The sequence below is a fragment of the Dipodomys spectabilis genome, unplaced genomic scaffold (assembly GCF_019054845.1).
Source record: "Dipodomys spectabilis isolate Male_0828 unplaced genomic scaffold, ASM1905484v1 ptg000069l, whole genome shotgun sequence".
Taxonomy (NCBI): Eukaryota; Metazoa; Chordata; class Mammalia; order Rodentia; family Heteromyidae; genus Dipodomys; species Dipodomys spectabilis.
The window spans coordinates 16,852,946-16,865,570 of record NW_024870746.1 but is presented as its reverse complement, the minus strand read 5'-3'; the positions used below and the strand labels follow the sequence as shown (position 1 = coordinate 16,865,570).

At 37.9% G+C, this 12,625-nt stretch overlaps 1 protein-coding gene across 1 annotated transcript in view; it reads right to left on the bottom strand.

Moving 5' to 3' along the window:
- Positions 1–12,625, bottom strand: part of Ush2a (usherin) — a 635,341-nt gene that overhangs the window by 150,048 nt on the left and 472,668 nt on the right. The window contains exons 49-50 of the mRNA XM_042681986.1: positions 11,213–11,434; positions 1,005–1,228 (exon numbers count right to left, since the gene is read on the bottom strand). Coding sequence (XP_042537920.1) covers positions 1,005–1,228; positions 11,213–11,434 — 446 coding nt within the window. The remainder of the gene's footprint in view (positions 1–1,004; positions 1,229–11,212; positions 11,435–12,625) is intronic.

Sequence of the window (12,625 nt, the reverse complement as noted above, 5' to 3'; positions counted from 1 at the left end):
AAATTCCGGACTTGACAGCTTAGGGAACATCTCCTGGGCCAGGAGGGTAGAAATCCTATAGAGAAGCAGTTCAGCCTGGAGCAGAAGAGGAAGTCCCTGGGGAGGGCCCACATGATGACTCATAGATTGAACATAACCTAGAAAACACTATCTGGTTCAATGTGGAGAAATATTACTACTTCCCTAAAAAAATTTTTAACCAAACTCATGTGTCATTTTAATCACTCATTACTAGAAAATGCTTGCCAGGGTCCTAAGAAATCAAAGATCGATATCTAAGAATGATTTCACACATCCAACTAAAGGATGTCTGCGCAGGGACCAGATGGTTGCTTCCTTCCACAAGTGGCCTTCTTCTGTCTGTGAGGAAGACATTCAGTGTGAGCCACCTGATATGGACAAGTTACTCCAGAGCATGAGAAGGTGTTTTTCAAATACCCATCATTCTTTTCTTAAAATGCAAGGCTGCTGGGATTGTGGTATAACTTTAATGCCTGCAAATATGACATGGCTGGATGGGAATCATCATAGCGTATAAACATGCATGGTTATTTACGATCGTTGTTGACAAAGGTACTTGCTCATCTTGCACTGTCCCAAAGGCAATACCATACACAGGTAAGTGAAATGACTGGGACTCAGGTGTCTCTCAAAGGTAGGTGAAGGGTTAGGGTTTGTGCACTAAAGAGGGTCATAAAATGATACCATACAGCTGTCCATGATGCCCGGTGCTGGCCTTTGAGCACACAGACTTTCAATCCCCAGCTCATTTCAAGTGCTGGGTGAAGCTTCCCAGAGAACAGCTAATCATTATTAATTCCTTTAGAATTCATTGCAATAACATCAATCATAGCAGACTCATTCGGTATTAATATGGATGTAATGTGAAAATGAATAATGCACACAGGAGTTTTTATATTCCTATTTTAGAAAAATAGTTATGAACAATGTATTTCTCTTTCCATTGTCAAATCAGCACCTCTGAGAGGTTTTCTATCAATTACCTTCATCATCATTCCAGTTGAAATCTTGTCAGAGCAAACATATTTCAAAGGATGATATCCAACTCCGTTACAGCATCTCTGGCTCTTTGGAATAAGTTCAGTCTCACAGCATTTTACTGGCACTGGGTCATTCTTTTTAACATGTGCTTTAGACTCACCACTGGAAGCTGAGCAGCATATGGTATCTGACATATTCACATAATCCTGCCCACAACAGAACATCCCTGCAACAATAAAATGTTATATATGAATATGAAATAAAAAAAGAGAAGAAAACTGAGGCTGCTATAAAGTTTGGTATAAAAATGTCAGACTCAGGCAGTTTCAGCCATACTGAAGGTAGCATTTCTCTACCAAGGTGATTTAAAGGTGCAGTGAGAGTCCTTCTTACCAGGAGCACTAGACACTAATTAGGAAAAGAACACACAAGAGGAACTGTTCAGAAATCATTCAGCCAGGCTAGGCTTTGCCCATGCTCCATAAAAACAAAAAAGATTAGATTTCTGCCATAGAAACTGCTTTCCCATTTTGGGATGATAACATCATGTTGTAGAAACACTCAACGAAAGCTCTAGAAACTCACAAGAGAGCCTAAGTTACCTAGGCACTGTGGGGTAAGAAACCAGGAAGGTGGCCTGGTTTCCAGATGTCAAAAAACAAAACAACAACAACAAAGAACTCCTAGGAATCTTGTTAGGTTTTGCCTGTCTTATCTAGGGTGTAGACAAGAAGCTAGGAACAAAGAAGGCCTTTCTTCCTCTTTGTCTTGGATGTAGTACCTAGAAGCAGCTGAGTGTGTTCACAGATCAGGTATACCAGCCAGCCACAATTTTCTGGATTCTCTCTGTGTCCTAGGTCTAGCAGTGGATGTGGTTGTGAGGTTAGGTGCACCATTGGAAAGTCCATCAGTTTGTACATCTGGATAAGCATTCAGGAACTGCTAGGTGTTGATGGCTCATACCTGTAATCCTAGCTACCTAAGAAGCTAAGATTCAAGGATCAAGGTTCAAAGCCAGCCCAGCCAGAAAAGTCCATTAAACTCTGATCTATCATTAAGCATTAAATAGCTGGAAGCAGAGGTGTGGCTTAGGTGGTAGAAGACCAACTTTGAGTGAAATAGCTAAAAATAGCTAAAAGACAAAGCTAGGCCCTGAGTTCAAGCTCCAGCACTGGCACCAAGAACAACAACAAAAAAACAAAAACAAAAAACCCCCTAAACCACACAAAAAACAAAATAAGATACATATATCTGAGTTATAACCCACCAAAATTTATTTAATTGCTTAGATTCACATAATTAAAATACAGCATTAAAACAAGCAGAAATTTGGATATGAATGCATAAATCAATAAACAATACTTCAGAATCAGATTAAGCTAGAAATGAAGGTGTCTTGACTTCATATCCCTTCCTGTTAGAGCTTCTGCCTTACTGTACCACATCATGGGATGAATGATTTACTTTAATTAGAATTTTGTTTATTTATTATTAGTCCCACTGATAACATAAAGAACTTCAGAGTGTTCTGGGGTCCCCAATTGTTTAATTTGGTCCCGTACAAACATAGACATTGTGGAATATTGTCCCCAATAATAGTTCAAGGGTTTGTAAATGCTTTTCTTTAATCAGTAAGTAGATACTAATTTGGTTAAGAAAAAGGTTTGCCTTTATATGGTTCCAGAAAGCCTTGTTATTGATCTTTCCATTAAAAATATTTCCAAATATTTAAAAGAAATTATTGGAAGATATACATTGATCATGACAGAGTTTAATCATGCCATGTGGTTCTAAATGTGATAATTCTTCACAGTGATTGATTTAAAAATAGTGTTCTATTAATAGTTATTTTAACATCTCCAAGAAGCCTTTTTGAAAAAAAATTCACACAGTAGGGTTCTCATTGCTGACACAGTTTTGGTTAGGGGGTAAAGATATATGTGTGTATGTTTGTATGTACATGTACAAAAGTCTATAATATAGGCATGCACATACATGTATATTCACCCAAGTAAAATAAAAGTAAAATGCACAGTAAAATGTTTGGATATTTTCCTGTTGTCTTCTTATCAGACATTTAAATACAACCTTGAATTCTTGACTGTCATTTTGTTTTCTCTAGCAATTTTCTTAAAACAATTCATGTTTCTATTTTAAAGCGCAATCAAAATCTGAAAACTGGCCTTTTAGGGAACAGAATACATTCTCCTCCTTTACTCTCAAATTATTTCATGGTTTCACCATGCTGTAAGTATGAAATCAAAATGCAGACATTGACCTAATTCAGACTCCTAATCAGTCATCTGATCGCTCTGAGGGACTTTTGACAGGTCAACTAAAATTTTGATAATGAACTGTGTTTACACTAGGAAAAAAAAGAAAAGATGCTTTCTTTTGTTTTATTGAATAGAAATTTTCACCTAAGATTTCACTCACCTAACAAGAAGTGACTCCTTTTCTAGTTTCTTTGGTAAACCATTACTTCTTTAATTATTATCAACCTTGTTCCAGTGTGATAAATTGCTAATTACTTAATACCCTAATCAGCGTTCATTCTTTGCACAGATAAACTGTGACAGTGCCATTAATTTAAATAGTAATTTCACTTAATGGCCAGAACGGCACACCAGATTTTTATGCAGCATTTTCTGAAGACTGCATCCATCACTGAGATATTCTGACATAAAGATGTCTGACGTGCACTAACTCACTTAGGGAGAGCAGATGTTGCAGAGCAGGGTTTGGTAGTAATTCCCAGAGTGCATCACTTCAGCATGAATGAGCTGCAAATTCAGAGACAGACAATCTCCTCAAACTGCATTGCAATAACTTTTGACCCTCTACCTAATTTATCACATGTAGCACTTGACTTCTGAACTTTGACACACACACACACACACACACACACACACACACACACACACACACACAATGCACAGTTTTAAATATGCCCAAAGAAAATAAAACAGGTCATACATTATTGATAGATTGGGCCATTCTTGCAGAGGTCCTTCATTAAATTTTACAAAGGTAGAGAGTCCCTTTAAATAAGATGCAGATGTTGTTGAAACTGTATAGGCCATACCAACTTGTAGCTGTTTATATTTTCAGGTCAGCTAACCTATATTGCCTTTCTGAACTATACGTACAACCAATGGGTGGCTTCTATTGCATTGGATATAAGTAAGAAAAGGGAGGGCAGGATTTTTTTAGATCACAATTTTATTGATACTTCAAATAGCGTGTCAATACTTTTTTTTAACTCTTTATGATCATAAAGGAAATCATTTATGAACATTGATGAATTTCTAAAGAGTTAATTTAGAGAACTGGCATTCCATTATTCTAAGAGAAGACCAAGAATGTAGAATCATGGCTTTGAGATGACTAGAATGCAATAGAAAAAGCCAGTCTTGGAATATGGCAAATCATAACAGAACTCAGGAATTGGTCGGAGAATCTTATTTTAAGCCAAAGGATTTTCACAGGCCAGGAAAACTGAAAGAAAGGGTTTGCTATTAGTAATTCATAGGATAAACATAAAATCAGTGAGTCTGAAGGTGAAGAAATCATACTTGTCTTAACCAGTAGATGGCTCTCAGAGAAAGAAGGGATGAAGTACCATGAGCCCCCAAGCATTGCCATATTGTTTATAGCATTCATACATTTTCCATTTAAAAATTTCACTTTCTATATGGAAATATTATAGGTAATATTTCTTCCATATCACTCTTATGCCATAGGTTTCTGTGTTTATTGTTTCCTCTTTGCAAAGGTTCCATTTTGCATCCTATGAAACATCCATTATAATGGTGATAGCTACTCATGCTCCCAAAGTCCGGGTCCAGGCTATGGAAACACAACTCTCTATTCTAAAACAATGTCAATCTAGTGTTTCAAATTTAAAAAGCTTCACAGAAAAACATTTTTGTTAATAGAAATTAGAAATCGATTTGCCAAGACATGTATTAGTGAGCGGTCCTCTGTGGCTAACAGAAAATCCTGTCCACTTTGAAGATAGTGACACTTTCATTGTGATAGTTAATTCTAAGGTGTGTATAAGTTCCAACCCAAGATTAATGACATAGCTGAAAAAAATACCATATAAGCAGGCACAAGGAAAAAAAAAATGAATAAAGAGGTTTCAGGTCTATGCAAAGAAAATGGTGAAGAATATATATGCACTGAAATGATGAGCATGACTTTCATCCCAAGATACCTGTATAACACTTCAACACAACTCATCTGCCCAGAGAGAGCACTAAAAACATAAACGCTACCCCAGCACTTCTGTTCCAGGAGCATCTGTTAATTCACTCCATTTATAAAATACATATTGACAAAGACAACTGAACTGGGACCAGGGAGATTTGATTTGGTGTGAGAAAGTCAATTCAATGTGATTTTGTTAAAGGGCTCCTGCAGGCAAATAAAAAAAAAGTTTAAGTAATAAAGTACATAAAGAGGTTTTATGAGCCAGCCCGGTCTTGTGGCAGACATACAATGGCAGGCATTGGGAGAGACCAGGCATAGGGAGAGGTATTAGAAGATCTATACCCTGTGTGGCAGGTATAATGTGTGGCTACGTTGAAGAGAAACAGGGCCCTATGGGTATTCTGGAAGGTCATCAAGGTCAAAGTCATTAGGGGTGACAGGAAGGAGCTACAGTAGAGACAGGGGAAAAGACAGGTAGGACACGTTTGCAGTGAAACCAGGCGGAAGGTCATGAGAATAAATTTAGAACCTCTTCCACTCTAGAAATATTCTTTTAATCCACCATTGTTATCAAGTTAGGAGAGTCATAGAAAGTGTTAAGAAACTCAAGAGCTAATTCCAGCTCATGAGAGTTGAGGAATGTTACAATTTGAGGAATGTTACAATTTTAGAAATATTTGAGCCAGACACTAGTAAATCATACCTGCCATCTGAGGATTGCGCCAGTTCAGGCAGAGAAGTCTGTGAGTCTCTTAGCTCCAATTAACCAACAAAACCTGGGAAGTAGAGCTATGGCTCAAGTGCTACAGCACCATCTGTGAGTAAGAAAGCTAAGCAAGATTAAGAGGTCTTGAGTTCAAACCTCACCACTGGTGTATACACACATATGCATACAATTTCATATTTGTAAAATGGAAAAAATGTATAAAAATATATGAAAATATCAAAGAAAGCTAATGAATATATGAAAGCTTATGCACATATAATCTCACACACACACACACACACACACACACACACACAAACACACAGAAATGTTTGATCATTGAAGAAACATGGAACTTGTTCCATGGATGGACTTTCAGGATGTAAGAATTGCAGGTAAAGTGTTGTGTGTTTTTGTGTACTTTTGTTGAAGTGAGAGCTTGTAACTTTCACAAAATAATCAAGGGGAAAAGGTTAAAAATCTCTGTCCTAGTACACAAGAACCTTGATTCCATACTTAGCATAGGTTCAACAGTATTCTGACTTCCTTTTCCTTCTCCTTCCACATTTGTGAAATTCAACGAATCTATTTAAATCACAGTATTTATATGGTCACATTGCTTCTTCCAGGAGTAATCAGTAATGCTCAAAACTTTTTGCTTGTTAAGCCCTGCCTCTCTCATCAGTTTCTCTATTTCCTTACCCAATCTATAAACCACAGTGCTCATTACTACTTGAGTATGTTTTGTAGATGGTCAATTTCACACTTTAGCTCAAGCTATGTCCATATCCCAAACATGGTTAGAGTTACCAATACAATGGCAGAACCCACATTTAGCTTTCTTGCTTACCTTGATTGACTGGAATCATTGTTCAGTCTTAAAAATATGCATGCATTGTAGGGAATACTTGGGAAGGGTCAATGCATCCAAGAACAGGGGGACAGGGAGAATTAAAGGGGGTGAATGTGACCTAAATAAGTATAAAAAAGTCATGATGAAACTTATCATTTTATATGATCAATACACACTAATAACATCTTTTTCAAAATATGCATATATTCATCCTCATCCCTCATTTAGACTGCTGTAAAACCTTGTGGGAATTTTTCTCCTTAATTAGATGGTAAGTTTTTAAGGATAAAAATGGAATCTTTGCCACTTTTTTTATTCACAAAGTACCAAGAATGATCTTTTAAACATAATCACGAAAGAAAGAAAGAAAGAAAGAAAGACTACAGAGCTGGGAAGGTGGCTCAGTGGTAGAGTGCTTGCCTTGCATGTATGAGGCATTGGGTTCGATTCCTCAGCACCTCATAAGCAAAAAGAAAAAAGCCAGAAGTGGCGCTGTGGTTCAAGTGGTAGAGCACTAGCCTTGAGCTGAAGAGCTGAGGGACAGCGCCCAGGCCCCATAACTGGCAAAAAACAAAAACAACCCCCCCCCCCAAAAACAAAAAAAACAACCACAAAAAACTACACATGAGCAAGGATAACAAAATGAGATGTTTTGCTGCCACTTAAAATCTCTGGCCTATTATAAAATTAAAGAGCAACCTTTCTTCTCCCTCCTCCTCCTCCTCCTCCTCCTCCTCCTCCTCCTCCTCTTCCTCCTCCTCCTCCTCCTCCTTCTCCTCCTCCTCCTCCTTCCTTCTCCTCCTTCTGCTGTGGCGGTAAAAGGACCTTGCCCTTAGTCTGCTGGCTTGCTCACATGGTGCTCTACCACTTGAGCCATCCTTCCAGCACAGTCTTTCCTGGCTTTTCTGGAGGTTGAAGTCTCACAGATTTCTCTGCCTAGACTGGCTTTGAACTGTGAACCTTCATAGCACTGTCTCCTCCACAGCAAAGTTTATGGCGTTGAGCCATCAAGGCTCAGGTTGAGGCAACACTTTTGCATCTTCTTCTCTACTTCATTTAGCTACTTCCTCTACAATTAGCAAAGATCTTGAAGCTGAAGCTTCATGAAGTATAAGGCAAATCTACCTGACAACTCGTAAGTATTGGGGCTCCAGGCTCTCTGTCTGTCTAAGTGCAGGACATCATATATAGCATCTTGATGAGGTGAACTATACATTCTATACTACTTCCCATAGTTACTTTTCCCTTCTAAAATCACATATAAGTTATTCACAATGCAGTAATAATTATCTAAATCGATCATTTCAATAATGTCATTGATCTCATGTTGTTCTATGTAAAGTTCTAACAAAAATTACTGAAAAGAGCACTTTAACATTAAACGAGGAAAGCTAAAAAAGAAGTTCCACCTGAGAAATATTTAATTTGGGCTCAGTAGCTATATTTAAAATGGCTTTAGTGATTCCCCCAAAGACATTGCTAAGCCTTGAAGAAGTCATTCTAGTTCCAACTTGGAAAGGAATGGAGGGGCTGGGAAGGTGGCTCAGTGGTAGAGCGCTTGCCTTGCATGCCTGAGGCCCTGGGTTCGATTCCTCAGCACCACATAAGCAAAACGAAAAAAAGCCAGAAGTGGCACTGTGGCTCAAGTGGTAGAGCGCTAGCCTTGAGCTGAAGAGCTGAGGGACAGCGCCGGCCCAGAGTTCAGGCCCCACGACCGGACCCAAAAAAAAAAAGGAATGGAGTGTGGGGAATTACAGCCTTGGAGGTCAGAGACATATAAGGAAAGTTTTAAGGAAACAGAAAAATCAGATACAAAAATTAATATAGTATGAAACAAAAGCTTGAAAAATGAAAAATGGATTTGAAATCATGCTGATACCAAGTAGGGGATTATAACTTAATTTCAGACCATGCCCATTAAAAGAAAATGATGGACTTAGAATTGATGAACCAATGTATTTGATTATTTGATCATACAACTCACGAGGAGAAGTAATTCATAACTATATTGGGAAAAGTTATGCTTCTTGTTAATTTGCAGATAGGATAGTGACATCTAGGGTAGACTGTTACTCAAATTCAGACATGTAGAAAAAATATTGATGGAATGCAGGCAATAATGTCAACTCGACAGGTATTTGAGACAAGTCTACTGCAAATCAGGTTCAGTGCAGAAAATTTAAAATACTCTGAAATCCCAGAAAGACCCTAAAATACAGGCTTTTCTAAGCTGGACATTAATCTCAATGCAAATACATAACATTGTAATAATGAGTTTGAGGTTTTTCCAAAGTTGAAGTAATTTTAAAACAGCAATTATGGTTAACAATGGAGACTTTTTAAAAACAATGTAACAATGTTATAATTATATAACAGAAGAGATGGAATTACCTTTTAGTTTTCTCTCCCTCCTAGTTAATTAACTATCCATCTATTTGTAGTGTTGGAGATCAAACCCAGTGTCTTGTACATGTTAGGTAAGTTCTTTACCAATAACCTACCTACATCTCTAGCTCAATATTATTCTCTCCTTCCCCCCCCCCCCCCCCCCCGCCTTTTTGTTGGTAGCAAAGTTTGAACTCAGGGCATTGCACTTACTAGACAGGTTCTTTCCACTTGGGCTATTCTCCTAAGCATTTTTGCTCGTTACTTTTTTTTTTTTGATCGGTCGTGGGGCTTGAACTCTGAGCTTGGGCGCTCTCCCTGAGCTCTTCAGCTCAAGGCGAGTGCTCTACCCCTTGAGCCACAGTGCCACCTCCGGTTTTCTGGTGGTTTATTGGAGATGAGAGTCTCACGGACTTTCTGGTCTGGGCTGGCTTTGAACCGTGATCCTCAGATCTCAACCTCTTGAGTCGCTAGGATTACAGGTGTGAGCCACTGGCTTTTTGAGATAATCCCCCCCCCCCACCCCTGTTTATTTCCAGGCTGGTTTGGGCCAAGATCTTTCCATTTATTCTTCTCATGTAGGTGGTAGTGGGCCTGGCTGACTCTGTCTCCCAAGTAACTGGAATTAGAAATATGTCATGATATGGGATGAGATCTCTCTTAATTAGAGTAAAAGAAACAAGATCATATGATAGAATCAAAGTACATGCAAAGCAAGTTAGGGGTAAAACTGGTAAAAGGATGACAGGAATTATGCAATAAAAACATACTACTCTTAGTGAGATTCCCTAAAATATTTTTAGGCTCATCATTTTTGTTATTAATTTTCTCATTAAAATATTCATTCAAATTTTGTTTTGCTTATACAATTTTTGAAATAAAAGACCTCATCCCAATTGTACAAGTTTCAACACCCTTCCATACTCTACATTTAACTAGCTTTTTTAAGTGTTTGAACTCAAGGCCTTATACTTGCTTGTCTGACACACTACCACTTGAGTCACATCAGCTACCTGGCTATTTGCTGCTTACTTTGAAGATGAAGTCTAGCAGTCATCGTTCCCCCCCACCTGTCCAGACTGGTTCAAACCACAATCCTCCAGATACAGCTTACAGAATAGAAAGGATTATAAGCAGGAGTCTAAAGGCAACTGACTGATATGGGATACATTTCTAAGGTCGGTGTTTTAGATCTTCATTTTAATTTTCATTTTATTCACTGTTATTCTTGTGGTGTTAGGAAGCAAACCCAGGGCTTCACTCATGCTAGCCAAGGGTGTTTTCTTCATTAAAAAATACAAATAAATAATAATAATATTATAAATACAAATATATAATAATATTTATTTGTAAGGCTTGCAAAGATTAATTTTGGTAGTAATGTAGAAGCATAAGGTTAACACTTGTGAGATTGTAAAACATTCATTCAATGATAATGCTTGCTGCTGATATATGTGTTAGTTTCATAATTATAAAACAATAAAGAAGTGGGGGCTGGGAAGGTGGCTTAGTGGTAGAGTGCTTGCCTTGCATGCATGAGGCCCTGGGTTCAATTCCTCAGCACCACATAATCAGAAAAAGCTGGAAGTGGTGCTGTGGCTCAAGTGGTAGAACACTAGACTTGAGCTGAAGAGTTGAGGGACAGTGCCCAGGCCCAGAGTTCAGGCCCCACAACTGACAAAAAATAAGTAAATAAAGAAGTGAAAGAATCATATCACAGTGCCACTTTATAACTTTGTACATTATTTGTGTTTACTCAGCAATATCATTTTGAGCCAGAATGAATGCACTTATTTGGCAGTGTGTTTTAGATTAGTTTTTCTATTGTTTTTTTGATGGCTATACCACACTGTCACCAAGCCTTTTGACATGTCTTAAGATGTTCATCAGACATAGAAGAAAAATAGGAGCTGGTATTTGGGTGGTTTATGCAGTATGTTCCTTACTGTTGCATTGAAGATATTCAATATGAGTAAAACCTAGAGCGTTCTTTCCCATCTTCGCTGCTTCTCAGGTTCTGTATGTCCTGAACGGTACACAAGGGCCCTTACCTGTGAGAGGACTGTACACCACACCCTCCTCTTGGCCACCACAGCATTCTAAATCTTGTCTCACTATCTGTCCACCGCAGCATTGCTGGCCATGGCCATCATGGAGCCTCCCCGCACAGCAAATCTGGTTTCCTGAGGAGGAGTAGGGCATTCGGCCACAGCAGGAATCACCAATACCAATGGAAACCCGATGGTGCTCTTCATCTGGGCAGCATACTTCACCTGTCAGTTTAGGACAGTAATGACCATCACGGGTGTTACAAGGAGTATGCTCTGTCTTACAACTGAGTTTTACCACAATTACTCTGCAGAGGCCAACAGACTGAACGTGAGCTGTCGTATTAGATGCAAAATCTCAATATAGCTCTAAAATTTTTGTGATATAAGTGTATAATATGTGTCTGCTCTCTCTCACACACAAACATAATTTAGTGGTAAGACTGCTATGTTGCTGTTTTCCCTCCTCTAGTACATGAGTTATATGACACTGTTGAATGAAAGTAGGAACACTGTTTTGTTTAGGACAATGTTTTGAAACTGTGTTACATCCAGAAATGGGCTATTACTAAGTTTATATTGCCTATGATTATAATTTTCTTAACTCAACTATATACTTTTAACCAAACAAAATACTACTTATGGGAAGGTCAATTAAGTAAGTACAGGTGAACAATCTTAGTTCATGTACAGTATTTTCACAACAAAAAAAAAATCTTAGTTCAACTTGATACATTGTTGCTTTCTGTGCTCTGTGCAATACATTTCACTAATGTCTTAAGATCAAAGGATTCAAATATTACAGATGTCAACATTCAGCTTTTTCAAAAGAGGGCCTGGAGAAGCTTCTAAAAAGATGGGAAAACACAGATAGAGAAACTTTTAAAGATGGTCTCCTCTAAGAATACTTTAGAAAAAACTAACAAAAATTAGCAGATCTAAAATCCAAACTTCACTCCTCTCCATGATCTCACCACTCAATTTTCAATTTGATTCGCTTCTTCTCTGTTCCTAAATCCTTGACTTCTCTCTAGACTGTTCTTAAGACTGTTTCTCTACTTGTTCATGTATCTTCAACTGTTCCTTTTCTCTTTCCTCTACTTCCCCTTTATACCTATCAATGGCCTGTCAAACTTTCTTAAGAAAATAAACACATTTACTGAAGAATTGGAGATTGCCTTAGAAATTGATAGTCCTGGACAGCTGTACCCTATTAATTAGTTTATTTTCTTAGGAGATCTGAATCCCTTACAGCTTTGTTAGTAAAAATAAGATGAGTTGCTTAGTAAAGTGATACAAACATAGAGGACAAAATTTAATGATGGATCCATATATAAAGACTGTAAAATGTATAAGAAAAACTCTTAGATGCTATCCCTGAGGTCTTTCCTGTTTAAATTCATGCCCCCAAATCTA